The sequence below is a fragment of the Serinus canaria genome, chromosome Z (genome assembly GCF_022539315.1).
Source record: "Serinus canaria isolate serCan28SL12 chromosome Z, serCan2020, whole genome shotgun sequence".
NCBI lineage: Eukaryota > Metazoa > Chordata > Aves > Passeriformes > Fringillidae > Serinus > Serinus canaria.
The window spans coordinates 59,069,891-59,091,535 of record NC_066343.1 but is presented as its reverse complement, the minus strand read 5'-3'; the positions used below and the strand labels follow the sequence as shown (position 1 = coordinate 59,091,535).

Genomic DNA, 21,645 nt, shown 5'->3' with positions numbered 1-21,645 from the left:
GTTTTTACCTTTTTATTTATGGATTATTTTGATTTAAAACTCTCTTTTATGATCCTTATATTATTCTTTCCTGCTAGGCTGAGATCCAGTATTTGAGATTCTCACCTACCGTGGCCATTGCTTTTTAATCTGATATGACAAGGTGTGTTTTTCCACATTTGATCCCTTTCAGAGTCACCTTCTTGTTCAAAGTCAAGTGAGATGGCATGGTGAAAAGCATTTTAGAACCACTGGAACAAAGATTTACTTCTTTCTAACATCCCACTATATGACCTAATCTGCTCATTAGCCTCTCTCTTTGAAGACTCATTCTCTTCCATGGCCAATAAATTCAAGCAGAGAAAAAAAACAACACAAAACTCTTATGAAGAGCAAGGCAAAAGCATCTGAAACACAAATCTTGATGTCAATAACCAGAAGTCTTTGTCAAGTCTTAGTCAACACATTTGCTTCACTTTCTCCCCATGGTTCCAGCTTTTTTGCCTACAAAGATTCAACTTCATAACAAATCCCACATCTTTTTCCACACACGGACAAAAAGTGCACGTGGCAAGATCTTGCATGGTTTCCCAATACACTGATGTGTTTGAGGTAATCCCTGTCTGCCTGTAGCTTGCTTGTCACAGTAGAGACTTGAGACAGCAGGGAACAGAGTATCAACCTCCGTCAGGCCTCTAGGTATGATTGTGTACAGAAGGGTTAATACTCACACGTATGTGTTCCAGAGAATTGCCCTGGAATGTCTTCCACTAAATCCAAAATGACAACTAAATGAAATAAGCAGATCTCCAAGACAGCACTAACACAACACAGGCCTGATTAAGAAATAAAATTTCACATGCTTTGGAAGTCTGTGCACTTTTAGAATGGGGGTACAATTAATTATCTTCTATTAGGGTGAAAGGTATGTAGTCTGACTACATCACAGTGTAAAGAGTGGTTAAAAAAATCTATGACTAATGGAATTTGAGGCAAAGATAAGCAAAAAAAGATGGGTCATGGTTTTTGCCTGAGATGCAATATTTATTATGTTGAGGACATGTTTCACTAAATCAGGATGCTCAAAGTCCCATTGAACATATCCTTGAAAACTTTCAGGGATGGGCATCCACAGTTTCTCACAGCAACCTATACCAGCACCTCACCATCTGCACAGCAAATAATTTCTCCCTAATATCTAACCTAAATCTTTCAGTTCAAAGCCATTCCCCCTTGTCCTATATCACTACATGTCCTTGTAAAAGTCCCAGCTATGGCATGGAAACTTGTTGTCTTATTTTGCAAAAGAAACCACTGGAAGACTATGGATCTGTTTAACTTGGTGCCAGCATGTGCCCTAAGCTAAAATGAAGTTTTGAAAATGCTACTCTCAAGAGCAGCTACTCTCAGTTCTGTCATCAGCATCCAGTTGGAAGCCCAGGAAACACATAGCAGACTTGTGTGTCCCTCTCTTAAATTACACTTTGATTTAGAGAAGAGGAGGAGAAAGTGGGACATTTCATTTCACTGGCTGTTGCTGCTTTCCCTACTCTAATTTTAAAAAACCCTCTTTCAGATGAGAAGCTCTGCAGGATTGTATCTGGAAACCCACCAATGTTATTTTTCTGTAATGTGTAAAGGTCCCAGTATATCAGTCAAGAAGGATTTTGAAAATGCACATGATGGAATTTTTTGGGTTGTCCTGTGCAACACCAGAAGTTTCACTCAATAATCCATGTGGGCCCCCTCCAACACAGGATATTCCATGATACAATAAATGCATAACAAATAATTTGTGTCAGTGAAGTCGTGAAGACACCAAAAGGATTGAGTGAAACAAGGTAGATCAAGACCATTCACTGGTAGCATTAAATAAAGCTAAAAAATGAAGTTGTAAGTTTGAGAAGCCCTGCGACAAACACAGATGCAAATAAAGGTACTAGATTTCTGCCTGCATGGACACAGGCAATTGTGACAATACCAGAAACAGAATTTTAAAATTTTGGTTACAACACACCATGTCATACCTGTATGTAGCTTTGCTTTCCCTGACAAAAGATATTCTTACACCACCTCTCACATTTTTACTATTTCCTAAAGGTCTGTTGCTCAAAATGACATCTAAGATCCTAGTAACACTTACTTAAAAGCTTCCTTTTGAAAATTTGGTATATACCGTCATAAAAGTGGAACCACAGTATGAATTTATGACATATATTCAACACTGTTGTTTTCTACTCTTAAACAACATAATACCCAGCAATATAAACACAGTAATAATTCAATATAGTTTTGTACGATATAAAGCCTTCCCATAAAAACGAAATTGCACTCAAAAGTGCCATATATGACAAAATATAACTAGCTTTATGATTTGTATCCACTATAATCAAACTGATCAAAATACAAACACTGTAATAGAAGGCAGATCTAAAAGCACTATTTACTTTAAAAGGCTCTAAAAGATGCTGTAGAACAGCCTTTCCAAGAACATTTATGGATTTAATTACACATGAATACAATCTTAAACTACTTTGAAGACAGCAGACTATAATTATAAAGAAGCTGTAGCAACAGATGTTCAGCAAACCACTTTGAGAACTAACTTCAACACCTAGGCAAACATTTTCAACTTTAAGGGGAGAAGAAAAACTAAAAACACCATGGATATACGTATAGTGATGGTAAGAATTAAAAGTGTCTTTCCACCAAAAAAAAAAAAAGCTAACTCATGAACAGAATCAATTTTGTGGCATTTGATGCACTTCCTTTTTTTTTTTAAAATCTACTATCCACTTGTATGACTTCTTCCCTTAACAGATACCTTTCTTAACAAAGACAGGATGTCTTCAGAAAACAGAGTTGAACTATTTACAGTAGAAATCATAATAGTAACTTATCATTGATGGCCTCAGGATACAGTGCATGCATGTTCACAGGAAAGAAGCAATCTTCTCTCATTCTAAGACTAACAGACAATTTTTGAGCTCACAGAACAAAAGTTCAGGAGCTGCAAAACAAACTTTTCCCATTTCTGCTGCAATATGGAGTCTTGTGAAAGATGCAATTATTCTGCAAGCACAATTTCTAGTGCTCTGTGGTTTTCTAGTTTGCTGCTAAAGGCAAATACAGACTAACAACAAATACTTTACAACTCATACACAAAAGCAACACAGTTTTTGGCAAGACTATGACTAAAAAAAGCAGAGTAATAAAAAACCCTGCAACTACATGCAAAGTATTATGAGTGATACATATTACTGTAGCTCCCTATTTCCACTTGCAGATCACCTATTAGATTCTTACTTATCCAGCTGTACAAGGTAGAGGATATGATTGCAGGCACACAAACAGCAGGACATGCAACTTTGACCATAATCACAGGGAGTTTGCTTTTCATCACAGCTCAGAATTGCCCAGTCAGGAAACCTTGCAAATCAATTTGCTCTTCTGCACATTTCATTGCTATGTATGGTATCAACTGCAGGATTATAGAACATGAAAGAAAAAATTCACTTCCACTGAAGAGCCACTTCTAGTTTTATTACCCGTTCAATAATTCAAATGATACAGTGAGCTAATATATTTGCAATTTGCCACTAATTCAACATTAGTTGAATTCCCTGCTATCTCTCAAAGTCCACAATCTGAGGGCACCTCTGATTTCAAGCAGGTCATATTTTCATAGGAGACTGTCCTATTAAATTTTGAATATTTTTACTTTCCAATGTACTTACAAATTACCTTTTAAACCTACTATATTAAATTAATTTTTTTCACTATATAATTAAAGAGGCTACTTTGCAAACTACACCAAATAAGGATGCTCAGCAGAGGCCATCAGAAAAATTCCATGCTCATACTATCACCCCCCTGCATCATTTGAGCCTAACAGGAGTAGTTTATTTTCCATGTGGAGCACAATGAAGGCAAAATACAACATTTTGACAACATATTACACAACTGCTTCCTGGACAGGCAGCAAGAATGAGGATTAGGAATCCTGACTTCCAAAGGGAAGAAGCAAAACAGCTCCTATGTACAGGATAAGTAACCCCACAGCTTTGATAAATGCAAGCTGAACAGCATCTTGTCTGAACAGAAAAGATTAAAGACTTTTGTAATGATGATCTCTTGTCCTCCCTAAAGCTAATGGCCTGTGGAACAACACTGCTGTTCTCTAGAGCAGGAAGGAGCCATGGTCAGCAGCAACAAATCAGATGGAACAAAACCTGTACTCATAAAGTCTCTAGCCCAGGACAAAGCTCTATTCCAACTTGCAGGTTTGTCCAACGGAGACAAAAATTCTGACAAAAATTAATATTCTGACAAAAGTTAATAGGCTAATTTGGCAAACCTTTCCCAGTGAAATCAATTATTAATTGTCAGAGGTTCTCAAAGAGCTGGAAACCCAGTGTATGTCACTGAGTAGCCCAGGGAAGCAATGGTGTCACAGCATCATTGGCTGCACCAAGCTGCTGAGCTCTTTGAGGCAGGTAACATGAGCTCTGGCCACAAGGAGAGACTCTCAGCAATGTCAGCTCAGCTCACTTTAACCAAGGAACCTTGTGAAGAGACAGGGAAGAGAACCATACTCTGATCCACACTCCTGGCCCAGTCTTGATTCTCTCCCCCTTCACCTGTCTTTACTTTCCTCATTTGAAAAAAATGTTACAACTGTTCCTTTATTTCAGGAAAAGTAGAAAGGCAAGTCTCAGCTCATAGTACAAACCCCACAATGTGTCGAACATTCACATGCACAGAGCAACACACGCATCAGGACAGTCTGCCCTCCTTTCTCCTGTTAGGTTGGTAGGAACACAAATCACAACTAGCATGGTTCAACCAGCTTTTCTACAGGTTTGCAACAACAAAGCAGGCACAGTCCCACCCCATGCAAGTCACTGCCAACACTGGGATGATAGCAAGAACTTTTCATTTAAAGCTGGAAGTTAAAAACATTTAGACCTTTCCTTTCCAACAGGCTATCCACAGAATATCAGTAGTGACTGTGAATGGAATTATCCACATTTCCCCAAGGGCAGCACATAAAAGGACTTTTTCCTGCTGCACTTTTGTGCTTTTGTTATGCTACTCATGTCAAGGACACGACATGGGAAAGGGAGGAGTAGACAGGATATGCTATATGAACACTGTTATTACTTTAACTTTGTATTTTCCAGTGGGAAACCATGTTAGGGAGGGGAAGAGTCTCATAGGAAGCTTTCCACACTCTCAGGCTGGCTTCAGGAACCTCCCAGACATGTTCCCATGATTACCTCCGATTTCATGGCTGCCTTTAGTTGCTGGCTTAGTTGATTTCTCTTCTTTCAAGAGCTTCCTCTCCACCACTTCATGAGTAAATGTTATTTCTGTTTTGTTCTAACATCAGACAAGTTCCTTAGCACAACAGCTGATTCCAGCCAAACCATTTCAAGACATGAATTTATCATTATAAACAAAGACAAATGTAAGTAAGCCCAAAGTAAATCAGAAAACTAAAAGCACATTTGCATAGTTTACTATACCAACCAAATACAAACTATAGCAAGTAAAGCTGTAAAAATGCATAATTTATTTCTGCTTCTCATTACATTCAAATTCAAGCTCTGAGGCTATTAAAATAACTGTTACACATGATTTTCAGGAAGAAGATGCCAGCATTGATGCAATGTTGCCACAGTGCATCACTTTTTGCCATACCTAGCATTTGAAAGCAGAAAGAGCTACACAGAACTTTTTGTTATCCTTGTGTTGCCTTGAAACAAAATTATTTATCTACTGATGCCACATTTTGAAACCAAGAAAAACTTACTGTCTAATTTCCTGAAACAGGAAAATGCATTTTTCAGTGTTTTACCTTCTAATATACACCAGTAAAAGACCATGCTTCCACTAGACCTCCTCGGGTATTTTTGCATGGTTCTCACCCCTGTAGAGGCTTTTGTCCTTGTTTTTCTATCTAAACCAACAAGTTCTCTTAAAATTACATTTTGCGTGCTCCTGCAGTCACATTTAAAGGTTAGGGACAGAAAGAATGATTTATTACCCCTGTTAAAAAAATCTTACAATTATATGCAAATGGATGAAAAGAAAAAGGTCTCAGGGGCTAGTACAGAGTATCAAAGAACCTTCCAGAGTATATGTGTAGGTACACAATCATGCACATTCTTTACAAGATGGAGTATAAAGGTATCAATATGTATAAAGGTGGCAAGTGTTCTATCATAAAAACTGTTTTAAAAGACAAAGAAATGTGGACTATTTTCCCTCTGAGGTTCACATAGGTAAGAATTCTCTATCATTATTTTAACAGGATCGTTACCTGGTTAAGAAAATTAAATCAGAAACAAAAAGGAAATAAATTATAGCCTTTGTTACAAGCTGTCATATGCTTACAGTCTCCACAGTCATGCAGATCCACAAATTTATCTGCCTGCTCCCACACATCCAATTGACACATCTGATGCAGACACTAGTATGGTGGAAGAGGCAGAAACCTGCACCTGAAAAACTTCTGAGACAAGCTATGTGAAACGAGTTTTATTTTCATTGGCTGGTTGATTTCTTAATCCCAAAAGTTTTCAATTGAGTTTATGATAATGTTTTCCTCTTAGACAGAAACATCTATCAGTTTCAGACCTCTACAAAAATCTATATAGTTTTCATATTAACCATCTCTGCTTTGTTCTTCCTCCCTTCAAGGGTATACACTTTAAAAGTAACATCATCTAGTTAATTCACCTGAAACAGGCATTACATCTCCTCCTGTATTCTTGCAAAAATGTAGGTTTTCTCCCCACTGCAGGCAGCACAGGCTGTTTTGCCACAGATCACCATATAAACTTCCCCCATCTCATAATCTGCACATTCCATAAAAACAGGAAGCCTATTTAATGGTGTAGTACATTTGATGTAATGGGTGCTTTAGAGTGTTACTGATAAGCAGCTTGATAACAGACTAATAGTTGAGATGCCTGTAGTCCAAAGAACTAAGAGCCTTACTTGCAGCACTGCTCCATGAGGACATGCAGAACAGGAAGTGTCCAAGTACCTCAGTACAAGCTGAACACATGCTGCTGCTAAGGACTGGCATCTGAGAGACTGCTTAGATTTTGGATAAAAATCAATCAGCTAGCAAATGGAAAATTGACTGAATCTGCAAAACAGTATGCAGCAGAAGGCACAACACCCAAGGAATTAATTAGAAGGGAAACATGAACCGGAGTTTTGTGGAGGTTTGCTTCTTGACACCAGTACCAGTAGTCAATGACCACCCAACACCTGACCACTGCCAGATGTCTGACACACCTGAGTAACGAATCTGGTGACAGTTACAAGCACAAGCAGGGTACGGTGCAGAGGCAGAAACTATCACACTGTCTTTCCACACAGCTCTCACTTCAGCAGGCCTCTCTGTTTACTATGATACCAAAACTGTACAAACCTACCTTCCAGTCAGATTATCTGAAAATCACCTTCCCAATGACAGGCATTTTATAAGTAAGCAAGTACTCTCTGCAGCTAGCATTTTCCTAAAGGAACTATTTTAGCCTTCAAATGCACTTTACATGGCATGCCCCACCCCATACACTGTGGCCATAACACTGCATCTCCAATGCTCTAAAGCCTAGTCATCATCTCCTCATTATCCCCCCTAAAGTACCAGTAGTCAATGAAATCAATTTCTTTCAGAATTTAAATAATTAAGCAAGCTGGTTTTATTTTTCAATTTAAAACATTTGATAAAATTAAGTATTTTTCTGCCCAAAAGGTCAGAGTGAGATACCAGTCATTGAATTTTCACTGTAATGGCAACTACCACAGCTAAGCAGAGCTCTCTAGTATATAGATTACACTTGACCTATTTTAAACTAAAACAGAACTGATTACTATCAGAGGATGTACTGCACTTTACCTTCTCATACCCGGGTCTGTAATACACACATATTTATACTTGGACATTCCCTCAAATTAATTTGAGCAGCTTACTCTAGCCTTCTAAAGAACTAGCAGACCATTTGAGTACCTTGCAGCCATTGAAACCTCAGATAGTAACCCTCTCTGATCCTTAAGATAGTATACTCTTATCACACAGTAATTTTTAGACAGAAAGTCTTCCTAAGAAATTTAAATACCATAAGGAAATATGCCTTTGACTCATCTTTTCCACCATTTAAAAGATTTTAGGTATTGAAAACAGAAAGCCAGCAAATGCTATGGGGAATAAAACCTCAAGCAGATATTTAACCCTACCTGGAACCAAACTCTGTGACCAAAAGCCAAGGTTAAGCTTTGAGACTCTGTCCTCAAGTAAGACTTACTGATGGCACATAGCCCTCATCACTGTTGTTCACAACTCACCCGTACTTTTGACTGTACCAAGTGGTATGTTCCAGGCTTACTCCTGAAAAGTGTTAACAGAAGGAGAAGCATTCCCACTCCAACAGCTCCAGGATATGAAGCATGATTTCAGCAGTCGAGTCTTATACATTGTGTAAGCTCTGTATACACTACATAATTGTAATGTGTTAATTTCTACAAAACCCCATTCATCAAACTGTTCTCATCATTAATTAGAACAACTGGAAGAAGAAAAAAAATGATAGCATATTTGGGACACATAATTGAAGTAAACTTCTTATTTCTTTTATATAAGGTTTGCTAAGTTTAACTTAAAAGCATTTCCAAAATGTTAAGGATCTCCAGACAAAACTTAAAATATGTGCATTTAACTAGCATGTTTTAATTTGTGATATTACTCAAACATAATAAATATTTAATGGCAAATGTACATAAACCCTCCAGCAATTAGATTACTCAAGAATTTTCAGCAAGTGATGAATTCTAAATTTTCTTACACCTCAAAAGGCGGGCTGAATTTTTCTTTACCTTTTTTTAAGTGAAGTGGAGGATACTTTTTCTCTTCTGATTTTAGTCAATATTTGAAAGGACAAAAATCTACTGTAGTCTGTTTATTCAAACTAGCATGACAAATTCCTTTTGCTATCTGCATTACTTAAATCCAATCCTAAAAAACTTAAGTAACTTCTTTTCACTCAAATGGCATTAACACTAACAAAAAATACTTAGTTAGAACATCGCCTTACCGTGTAAATGCCAATTCTACAAACAGCAAATGAGAGCTGGATACATTCAGACATAGTCTAAAGGAATTAAAATAAAAACATTATCAAGAATGCTGTTTATTAGGAACTACTTTTCTTCCCATCTCTCCCCTCTCCCCTGAAAGAAACAACTTCTTCAAGGGTGTATTAAAACCTTAATACAACCTTAGAAAAACACCATAAAAATTCAAGTTATACAGATACATACTACCTTTCATACAGAAGCAGCTAAGTGCAGAGGTGTCAACACCTTCACACTCACTAGTTCAGTATTTCATTATAGGTCTCAAATTATCTAATGATCCCAAAAATGCCTGTACATAACATTAATGATTTGCATGTAACTTTCAGTCTCGTTTTTTTTAATCTACTATGATTTAAAAACAATCTGCAAGAATAATTTTAATTGAGTGCTTTTTGGCCTCTTAGTGGACTGTAAAGAGCTTCTGTGTTTGTATTTTTCTCTCCTTTTACCATCACTGAAACTGTCTTCCTCTATATAGCAGAATAATGCATATAATTTAATGTTTGCACATTTCTGGAGCCTTATGGCTTTAGCTTTCTAAAGTAGAACACCAAAATAGAACATTTTATTTAATCTGTTCTTAAACTGGGAATAATCATATTAAAAGTTTTTACCCTCAACTTGCTCAACTTCCAATCTGATGTGATGTCACAATTCTATGTCTTCTGCAGTCACCCAGAGAGGCTGAGGATGGACTACGAATTTCTGATGAAACAGATGAAAAACACCTTCTTTAATTAGCACAACAAAGCCAGGAAATAAATGCAGCTCTCCAACACCAAAATAAACACTACTGTAAGTTTGCCATATTTCCTATACAACTAGGTAAAATAAACTAACCTTACAATTATTTATTCAGAAGAGTAATTGATGAATTACTTTATATAAGGTATTTGAAAGACAAAACTTAAAGCCTTCAAGTGGAACATTTTCATTACACGTTTAAAAAGCTCACACATTATCTAAGATAAAGTGTTGGATGACACAGACTTCAAACATACCAGTCAAAACATCTTTTCAGCATCTGCTTTCTAATTTCTCCCTCCCTCCCTCCAAAAAAAAAAAATTAATTGAAATACCCATTTAATTAGGATTGGGATTTAAAAAGAACAAAACAACAGATCCTATTAATTACAAGTAATAAAAAAATGTTTAGCAAAATTTTTCATTTGCTGTTAACTGTTACAACTAAATTTTAAACAAACAGTATTTCACTGAACAGTCTGAAAGTCAAAATGTACAGCACAAAAACCTGAAAACAAACTTCAACAGCACAGTTGATTTTCATTTCTTACTCAAAGTAATCTAGCTTGCTATTAATGACAAGGAGATGCTAATTTGAAACACCATTTCAGTTTAAGTAGATTTTTTAATTTTCAGCTTTAAGACCACACATCAAACTCTATCTCTTGTGCTCTGCACTTCTCCCAGGAAGAAAAAAATTGACAGAGAAATAGGAACAGACTTCAAGAAATCCTACAGTTACACAGAGTAGGGGGGTGGGGTCATAAACCATACCCCTCCTGACAGTATTTGCAGACCTTGTTCCAAAGGTTCCAGGGATGGATGATTTCCCCAAGCAATTCAGTCCAGTGCTTCATTACCCTCTCTACTAGAAAGTTTCCTAATGTTTAACCTTGTTCTGTGGCAATTTAAGCCCATACTTAAACACCCGGTGATATATTGAATGACTTGCATTTTCAGTATCTTGGCGGAATCTATGTTGCTGGCAGACAACTTTATATACAAAGTAAATTATTATTTCAGCTTGCAAGAGAAGAAAACATGCAGCAGCAGCAAACTGCATAGCTTCTTCATGTATATAGTTTGCTTTTATTCTAGACAAGCACAGCATTATAAATTGTTTTCTTTTTTTTAATTTTTGTTCACTATTTCCAGGCTATGCATTAGTGGAGAACTAAGCTGCAGTTCAAATTCTCTAGCAAGCCTCTGTATATCCTTGCTTCAGCAGAATAAAATAACCTACATCCGGTGTTACCTTACTTATCCATTGTTGGATTTGCTACTGTTAAAATTCTGAAACCACAGGCTACTTTAATTATTACAATGCATGAATTCTGTCACATACAGTACTGATTAACGTATCCCTTATGTATTTCTCAGTGAAATATTAAGATAATCCCTTCTCCAAGCCTCCAAGGATAATGCTTATAAGCTACATTCTATTATGGTAAAAAGGGTCACTAAATCCAAAACTGCTATTAATATCTGTTATATCCACCTATCCTTTCTTCTGAAAATTTGCATTCTCTCCCCAGAAGTATTTCAGTTTAATCCTTGAAAAGGTGACAGGAATTTATTTAAATAATTAAAAGTTTAGTGATACTACCCTTCAGACTATTAGTCTGACCACTGAATTAACACATAGTTGATAATCTGTTGCTGCAATGAGGAGTTTATTCTTCACACTTGTAATCTTTCATTACTTTGGTTGTGCAACTCACTTGGGACCATACAATTGGGAAACAAAGCAATTGTTGGAAAATTTACATGTAATTTACTTACAGTTTATGGTTGCTTTCAGAAAGGATTTTACACGGTAAGCATGAAAATAAAAGAAAAAAATGTAAAAATATACCTACAAATACTATGATAGAAAGATACCTTGTTTGACACAATTCTACAAAGCCTAATTCTTCACAGATGTGATTTCACATGTCTAAAGCAAATAATGGAGTCATCAGATCAAATATGTCAAATATATGTATGTGTCTCTGCCAAAAAGCACCCTTCTGCCTAGGCAAAAGGTCATCTCACAAAAATTAAATAATTTCTCCCACTGGAAAGCAAACTCATAGCTAACGTTCCTATTTGCCCAAGAATTTGTTATTTTAATCATACCTTGTAAAAATGTGGCTGTTTATAATGACTTAGAAAGATGTCTGCCCTGCAGCTGTGCAGCATTCAGTTCACAACAAGCATCTGTTCTGTCCATTTTTTCAAGTATTCAGCTATCAGTACAAATACCAGTAAAAAGTAATTTCAGTATTTGGTGTTTAAAAAAAATCTCATTCAGCTCTGACACAGGCACACAGTCTGCAACTCACAAAGCCATTGTTTTAAATATCTATTTTGTCAGCAAATACAGGATTAAATACCTACTCATAATATTTACAAGAGACCAGATTTTGAAAAGTTTAATTAGAGCATGTTCTGCAACTGATGACTTCAAGCACCAAGCTGAAAGCATTAGCCTCAAGAACTTTGGTGGGCAAAAGGGAAGGTTGATCCTAACCAAGTTCTCAGGAAAGCACCAAAAGACTCCACACCTGACAGAACTGCAGGAGCCAGTCAATTCTGTTACCCAGCAGAAATACTCAACTCAATCTCAACTCACTGCGACATAATCCAAATAAATTACAGCACTGAATAAAGCTCCAATACCACAAAAACACAAAGCAAAACAAGAAAAGAAAGATGTTAGAGGTTTTTTTCTGGTGATATGTTTCTTTAATAGACTTAAGATCAAGGTACACTTCTGCTCATTTATAATGAAGTGATACAACCCAGTAATCACTTGGAATTGCTGGATCTTCCAGGCAAAAGTTTTTCCACCTCTATTTTTAACTGCATAATTTTCAGTGTATAAAATTACAAAAATTAGCAATACAAGTGTATAAAATATGCAGGTTTTAAGGTACCTTTAAGTATGGAGCCTGAAACAAATTCTCAGTGCTTATGTGTTGTAAGGAACATGTGGGTACCCAAAAGCACACACAACACTACAGTAAAGGCAGCAGGAACTTTGACCAGAGCTATCTGCTAACCTTGCCTATTGAACTCCAACTAGTAACTCCAAGGCTCCCCTTTCTGCACAAGATGTCACAGCCCTCTAGCACATTCCATTAATAACATTTATAATTTAAACTCCCTGAATTCTTTTTAATACTGTTCTCAGGGGAAAAAAAGGCACAGAAAATATTTTCACATTCTCCTTTAATGTTGAATAATTAGATTTCTAAAATGCCAATCTTCTTGTACATAATCATTTGAAAAATAAATCTTGTTTAGAGACTAGAAGAAACTTGATGTTGATGGAAAAGCAATGATATGTGAACAGGAAATAGGACTAGATCCAAGAACTCTCTTGTCATCATAAAAAGTAATCAAGTGGATGCACCAGAGAACAATGCTCTCCTCTCTTTTAGGCAATATTCTCAGTAGAACAGTTTTCCATGACTGTTTCCAGGACTGCAGTGGCTCAGGCAGTGAAAGATACAGATTAGCCAGCAGAAAATTAATAGCTGCATAGACATTTCTCAAGAATTGTGGACCCTTTCTCCAGTCTTGCTGAAACCAGAAATTATGCAAGTTTCTAGGCAAGAAGAAAGCACTGAGAAAAGAGAGCACTCATTGTAGAGTGCATCATCCCTCTAACACAGGTTGTCTATAGTTTCAGGTTCACTCAGTGTTGTGGGCCTCACATAAAAAGTTATAAATTTGTTACAGCACAGATGTCAGAAAGCCAATAGCCCTTCCTCACACATTAAGGCAGCACTTCCAAGCAGAAGGAGTCTGTTAGCTACATGCCCCTGGAGCAGAGCAAGTATCTTCATAAATACCTCTGAATTAAAAAGTCCCACCTCCTGTGCAGTCAATGCAATTATGATTACACTAGACAGTACTCCTGGACACCACTCAGAATATCTCAGTTTTCTAACTGCAATTTCTGTCCCAGAACTGATTCTAGATTCCTCCTCAATGAGGAGAAATAATGGATGTCTTTAGTCCACAGCAAAGCATCAGGATATCCAGGGATCCAACCTCATGGACCTATCCTTATGTTCCAGTAATCACAACTTCAGGATTTCCTACCATCATACCTGAACACCATGTTTAATACCAACCCACAGTGGACCTGTCCTTGAAGACACTGTACAAATTCCTGGTCTACTCATTTTCACCTCCCTAACATTACTGCACAAGTGAGAATTCAACTACACTCATGCAAAAACACAGTTCCTGGATTATAACTGTGAGCTCTTCTATATGGAAAAAAATTGCTTATTGCCTAGTCTCTGATTCAAAATGACATCTAGACTACTACCTCCTCATACCAGTCAGCTGTCTTTTCTTCAGACTGAAGGGCTATAACTACTTATCTCTGCTTGTATGGAAGAAATTGCCTTTCTCTGTATTTTCTTTGGTTTTTCAATACTTTTCCTGAAATGATGCAACCAGAAATGCAACACGTAAGACAAGAGCAAACCTTATATTTAGGCAATGTAAGAATGAGATCTTTCTCTCTTTTTCCTCCTTAATACTCTAAATTTGTTGACAGACGTCTGGGATGAGATGACATTTTAAAGAAGGATCCTCATTCCCTTTCCTGAGTACTGATGATATTTTAGGGCCTATCCATGCATCTGTACTGCCATGTGACTTCTTCTAAAAATATATGCAACTTTGCATGTATCAACACTGAATTTCATCTGCCATTTTATTACAAATATCAAAAGAGGTACTAGATTTTTTTCCTGGGTTCAATCTGCATTCTTAATATTTGTCTCTGCATTAGCCCACTCAAAGCATATACAGTTTATCCAACTAAACAACAAACGTGAAACTCCCTTGTAATCTCTGCATTCACTTCTCCCTCTTATTCACTGCCAGAGCTGCGCTCTCAATGCTCGTTTGTATTTCTCCTGAAATTTTTATTACAGACTACAAAATTATTACTTCATTTTTAATTGTTTTTAAGTTTTTCACCTCTATTAGAGTCAAAATCACATAAAGGAAGACTCAGCAATAGTTGTTGTAAAAGCTAATAAAATGTGGAAAACAGATGTTTCTTCCATACAAAAGCTCCAAGTCATAATAAAAAAAAGAAATCTGCAAACTTACTTCCCCCATATCAACAGCTCTTAGTGGATCTTGGATGCCATCTTGCTTACTCAGACTCTCCAATGCCAAAAGCTAATGTGGGTCCTGTGAACAATTTTTTCTTCTGTTCCTCCACCAAAACATACAGCAGAGCATCAAAGACTCATGCTCTTCTTACAAGCAACAAAGCTCTAGGGCAGGACTGCATCTAGTGTAAGAGCACTTGTCAGCTACATTTCCTGCTTTGTGTCTCTTCCTCAGACAGAAGGAACTCATTGGCAATTAATTTAGTCACCGTACCAGGCTGCCAGAGAGAAAAAATAAATTCTGTGTGGTGAAGAGCCTTGGCATGAGATGAGCCATCTTTTGTTAGATTGCAGATACCCTACTTATGTCCACAAGGACTTTAATATAGTCACAGTCAGACAATTTGCACTTCAGAAAGTTATCCTGCACACAGAGTGAAAAACAGTAAAACCAACATAATGCAGAGCAGCACGAGCCAAAACACAAAGAAGCACAAGATTTTAAATACTGTTGTGGTTTTTTTCATAGGGCTTTACAGCTCTTTGGGCCCACATTTAGTTTTAAACTAAACTAAAAATGCTTCTTTTATTAATGGAGAGCTAATATCTTCATACAATCACAAAACTTCAGAACTCCATTTAAAAGAATAAACATCACAAGCTGGCAGTATTAAAAAACATGAGCTGATGATACTGACAAGCAGCCAAAAATGTTAATCAGCATGTGGTATTAGAAGGAATATTTTGTCCTTACTAAATGCAGACATTCTCACTTACTAAAAGCTTGCATTTCTAACCTTTTGTGAAATTCATCACCATGTTGCCTTGAAACTTGGAGGTCTGACTGAAGAATTCAGGAGCCCACACTGCAGAGCAACATGGTGTGGTAGAACACAGCAAGAGCTGAAATTGAAGACCAAGTATTCTTACTACATACTTCAGGCACTAATTCTGATCTAGGCCCGTGGTGTAAAAACCCACTAGTGAAGTGAATCTTTCCACCTGGTTTCATTTGAAAAATATTAAATTCATGTCATCTGTGATCACTCTGCAATGCAATCCTAGGTAAGCATTACCTTCTCCAATTAAAAGATTCACATCTGATCCAAACACTAACACAGTTGCATGCACCTTAAAGCTGTTGCTTTCTTTCCTGAATTCAGCTATATCTGTATTTTGAAACAACTGTCAGACCCTTCATCCTTGTATCTAATCAACTTCCCAAAGGGAAGGGACAATATGCTCTACAGAAGGTGTAAGTTTCCAATGCTGTTATAGCTGAGAGATCAGTCAACACAGAGCCCAAACATTCCTTATTGTTACATTACAAAAGGCAGAATTCCTATGAGAGGGGCGTTCAGCAAACAGTAAGAAGACGTGGCCCTACCTATAGACTGTGGCTGCTCATGTTGCAGGCAATGTATCCAAATCACACATGTGCCTCAGAAGAAAAATACAGAGTTGCTAGTATGGACCTTAACCCATTTTTCCTTATTCAAAGGACAGCATCTACGGGTTTACAAAGTTTCAGTGAAGTTAAACTCTTACCTTCAAACATAGGCCTTTCTAACGAGTTTGCAGTGTGAGAAAAAAATGTTTTCTAAGACCAACAGATACCAAACAATGGAACTGGCAACAGCAATGGAAAGATGGGATCTGAAGTATACCAGAATCACTAAGTGATCTCGATCTAATCCATATAGCTACTTTCTGAATCTAACCTGTCCAATTGAATTAAAGAGCCTAACTATTTAAAAGAAAGGTCCTAAAAGTAAGCAGCCCAAGAAAGAAAAGTTGCTCAAAAACATTTAATTTATTTAAGCATCACCTAACACTTTAAGAACACCTGTTTGGAATATGCATCTTTCCCCAAGCAAGACTTTGTCTGAACACTAACTATCTAGAATGTGAGGTCAAGACTGTTCAGAAACAAAGCAGAAACTCTTAAGTCACTTCAAGACCTATTCACATAGTCATCTAAAATTTGAAAATTTAGTTGAATTTACTCAAAAACTTACCAAATTTTAGATTTCATGTGTATGTAAACTGGAGTAAACTAGTTTGTGCCTGCTAACAAGTGCACAAAGAACAACAAGAACCCACCCAAATTTGTTAAAAGAAACCAATCCCCCACAAAGAAACAAGGATTCTAGCACACTAGGAGTGTGCACTCTCTTGACATTGCAGAACCCATGTTCCTGTTTAACTCCTCAGAAAAGGGGAAAAAAAATGGAAAAAAAAAATTACTACAGCTGAAGCAGTTGATCATCCAAGAAGAGTCATCTTCCATTTCAGGTCAGAATATGCTCTTCAACACCTGCCCAAGAAATATTTCTATCTACAACTCAGACAGTACATAATATCTTGGGATATAATTTACGGATAAGTTATCCCAATAAAAATGCTAAAAATATAAAATTAAGCAGGTTATCAATTTATTATAAACCTCTTAGGCAAATATAATACTTTTATTTTGTAAAGAGACAGATTCAAATTTCTACATCACTCTCTCAAGCAGTTTTTAAAAATTCTACACAGATCAGGCTGATACATTGAACAGAAACATGTAAGAACTTTATCTAGAAGCCACTGAAGAAGTGTATTGTCAAAGTTTACTCAGGAGCTTAAAATCTGCACTGTAATTGCAGCACATAAGAAAAACCAAAGCATTTTTATTGTTTCCCCACAAGTTCTCCAAGCAAGAACTGTAAGACTGGTCACATGCCATGCTTTTCACAAGATACATCATGGCGTAACTTCTTAAATTAAGCATAGTCTACTGAACAGAGGCCAACCAACACAAGTCTCTGAATACAGTAAAATCCTTCCAGACACAATGTAGCAAGAATGAAGCTGAAGAAGGTTGCAGACAGTACCCTAGATTATGCAGTCACAAAAACCTACAAATCTACATTGATGCAGCTGTGCTCACATAGTATGTTTTAAAAGAGTTAACTAAATGCAGGGAGAACACATGTAAGTAAAAGGTGTCTCTGAGTGAAGATGTATTCTTTTTTAGAGCTTGGATTTGGTTTAGCCATGTTGATTAAAAAAAAAAAAAAAAACACACTACTCCTAACATCATAATTAAATCAACACAAAAATAAAAGAGGCACCAGGCTGAAAAGCCTCCTTTAGCTGTCAAAGATACAGAGGCCAGTGATACCTTTTTTGTTACAATGTAAAACTGAAGAAACAAACCAGAGCATCAAACAATATACTCTTTTAGAAAGAGTTTATTATCAAATGGCATTAGCCATAAATCAAGGATCACACTCTAAGTAGGGAAGGTACTACTCAGGTTCTGGGTATCTGCCCATAAAAGTTTCAGGCCATAGTCCAAACTGGCTCCAACTGACTTCACTCTGAGAAGGTTTTGAATGCTTTCAATAATCTGATGATATTGGAAGGTGCTTTAGATGTTCAGTACTTCTTGGGATCTGCCTCTTAAGGGAAAAAAGACATCCCCATCAATGTAAGTCCTATCCAGCTAAAATCAGGAAAAGAACCTTCCTATGCAAGCCTGGGAAGAGCTGGCTGAGGGTAGACGCCTTGTGGAGATGCACTGACCCCTGAGTTCATGCAGCAACAAACCTGACCTCATCTGTCCTCACCTCCTTCACTCCACTCCCTCTCTCAGCCCCACTGATAACCAAAACTCGTCAAATGCTCTGTCTCAGCACTACTGCAAGAGGAAACAACTCATCCTTTGCTCTCTGCCTCACACTGCAAGCATGGGAGAAAACCTCACTGCCTGCAGGCTGCAACACAGGTGCCCCACATGAGGAACCAGAAACCTTCTGTTTGTGTTTTCATGCCCACATATGTGCAAGAACATAAATGCACAAAACACAAAATTTCTTAACATGTACAGCTCTTTTTGCTATGGAAATAATGAGACAATTGTTCTACGACCATAGCTTAACATTCACACTGTAACTTCAAGTCTTGCATAGACAAAGAGTAGGCCCATTTTTACACCAGGGCAGACTACAACAACAAGCCAAAAACAGTTTTACACAACCAGTTGTGTAACTCACCACCATAATTTTTTGTTATTGTTGTTAGAGCAGACTTTCTGAGGTGCCTGAACTTCATGACCAATGAGGTTTTTTTAGAACTGACACCAAAGAAGGCCACACAACAAAAAAGAGGAAAAGGATCAGCTGGAGAATAAGAGTCAGGGGAAAAAAAAATTTAAAAAAAATACTAGAGCTATTTCATCCCCTCCCCCTTTAGTTAATACAAAAACATGTTCTTAGTTTGCAAGGCTTATTAAATTTATTGTTCTCAGAGTGGTTGGCCTTCCACACAACAGCCTGTAGCAGTCCCAAAGGTTAATGCAAGCATTTGAAAAAGTACAGAATGGCTAGTTTCATCTGGCCATAAGTTTAAAAAGGAAAAAAAAAACATCTAAGAAACAGCTCCAGGCTCTCAAGGAGCTATGAGGCTGCACCTGATACCCAGCAAGTTTATTATCAGTATTTCATTAACTAGGCTGTTAAAGAGAAGACTGCTTACTATTTTTGCCACGCAGGACTCATTTTCTAGTGTCTCTCTTTAGTATTAAAATTCAGAAAGGCAAGCCTAAAACATTTTTGGGGATTGCAAGGCTCAATAAACAAAAATAAATCTTAGCTCCATAGACACAAGAATAACGAAGTATTAATTTAATGCATTTCTGGTTTAGTTAGCTGCAGAAAAGGAAAAGCCAGATACTGCATGCAGCTCTCAACTCAGCATGGCAAATATTCTGTTCATTAAAAAGAGCATCTCTAGGGATTCTGTTGCATTTGATGAGCCTGTCTTGAAAGCATACACCCGTGAGCATCCTGTATGAAAAAGTATGAATGACAGAGTCAAGATTCTAACTCCAAATACTTCCTGGTCGCGCTTGACACCAACAACGAACAGGGATGGCCAGAAGATGCCTGCTCTTCACTGCCCCAGCTGACGCTTCGCAGCACTTCACGGTGAAGGAGCGGGCACCAGTTCACAGCACAGGGCTCGAAGCAACAAGACTGGAGCAATGGGATGCCAACAGGACTGGAGCGACGGGTTGTGCCCGTTACGCCCCCCCACTGCTGGGCTGCAAAGACCACGTAAGCAGGTACTGTACTAAAACAAAGCCCCTGCTCATTAGCCAGCCGTTCCACAGGGGTTTTGCCAGCCGAGGATGCGCGGGTGAGCGCAAACACCAGCCACAATCCCAGCTGAGGTGCATGCCCGCGATACGATCTTTCACAGACGAATGGAGCCAATATTCATTAAAGAGCCATAAACACTACCCCCGAATACCAGCTGCCCGGGCGCTCGGCTGATCCCGTCCGCGGTAGCAATTTAGTTCACTGAAGCATGCCCTAAGCTTCAGCATTTAGGAAAAAAACAGCGACCCGGGTCACGGCTTTAGCAACCTAATAGCGGCCAAATGAGCGGGGCCCGGCCGCTTTATCGCCCGTTAACAGCCCGCCGGGCCGGGCTCGGCAGCGCGGCCAGACCCGGCTGCCCCCCGGCCCCGGGCTGCCCCCCACACCCCGTCGCGCCGCGGACGCCGCCCCAGCCGCTCAGTAAAATGTCCGACGGTCCGCTGCCGCCGGGAACCTACCAGGTAATCCATGTACCGGGTGGCGCCGGGCGCCGCGCTGCCGAGCTCTCCGGAGGGGCCGCGGGCGCCCGCCCGGCTGACAGCGGCGCTGGGCCGGCGGGGGCAGCGCCGGCGCGGGGAGCGGCGGGGCCGGCGGCGCGGGGCGCTCGGCGCGGCGGGGCCGGACGGGCGCGCCGGGAGCGGGCGGGCGGCGCGGGCGCTGCCCCGGCGGCGCTGTCAGAGCCGCGCTGCCGCCCGCACCTCGCGGCGGAGGGAGCGGGGCAGGGGCGGGCAGGGGCGGGACGTACCGTCAGCTGATCGCACACGTGGGGGCGCGGCCGGGCCGCCCTTAAAGGCGTAGGAGCGCTGCAGCCGCGCGGCTGCGGCTCCCGGGGCTCCCTCGTCTCGCAGTCCAACAGGTCCCAGAGAAGGGCAACGGACGGCAGCACCAGTCCTGTGAGGAGCCGTGGAGAGAGCTGGGGTGTTTAGCCTGGAGAAAAGGAGGCTCAGGGGCGACCTTATCACTCTCTACAACTGCGCGAAAGGAGGCTGTGGCCAGGGGGGGGTCGGCCTCTTCTCCCAGGCAACCAGCGACAGGACGAGAGGACATGGTCCTAAGGAACGCCGCGGGGGTGGGTTCGGTTGGACACCGGGAAGCACTTCTTCACAGAAGAAGTGATTAGTCACAATGGGCCGCCCAGGAAGGCTGAGGAGTCACCACTGGAGGTGTTTAAGGAAAGAGTGGAAATGGCACTTAGTGTCATGGTCTAGTTGAGGTCCTGGTCACAGACTGGACTCATAGGTTTCCTTCCCAATCTAATTGATTCTGTGATGGTTCCCCGAAGCACCCGTGAAAACAACGCCCATATCTCCTACTGCAACCTGACATCCTAACCTGGAGGCTTTTCCACAAACTCAAAGTGTTAGTAGGAATGCCTGACTCCTGGAGAAATGGAAGGAAACTTCTCCATGTGTGTGACAGTGGAGTCAGAAATCTAAAAATAAGGCATCAAGTGAAAGAATAAGGGGAAAAAACCAGAGCATAGGTAAAATAAGTAG

The 21,645-nt window shown here is 39.1% G+C and overlaps 1 protein-coding gene across 4 annotated transcripts in view; it reads right to left on the bottom strand.

Moving 5' to 3' along the window:
• ARL15 (ADP ribosylation factor like GTPase 15) overlaps nt 1–20,717 on the bottom strand; it is a 239,060-nt gene extending 218,343 nt beyond the window's left edge. For 3 of the 4 annotated variants that reach the window (XM_050987034.1, XM_030237331.2, XM_050987033.1), the window contains exons 1-3: nt 20,608–20,693; nt 9,747–9,837; nt 9,090–9,146 (exon numbers count right to left, since the gene is read on the bottom strand). In XM_050987034.1, coding sequence (XP_050842991.1) covers nt 9,090–9,143 — 54 coding nt within the window. In that variant the 5' untranslated portion in view covers nt 9,144–9,146; nt 9,747–9,837; nt 20,608–20,693. Of the gene's footprint in view, nt 1–9,089; nt 9,147–9,746; nt 9,838–20,607 lie in introns of all 4 variants that reach the window. The other variant, XM_030237333.2, reaches the window with a different exon arrangement.
• Nucleotides 20,718–21,645: the final 928 nt, after the last annotated feature.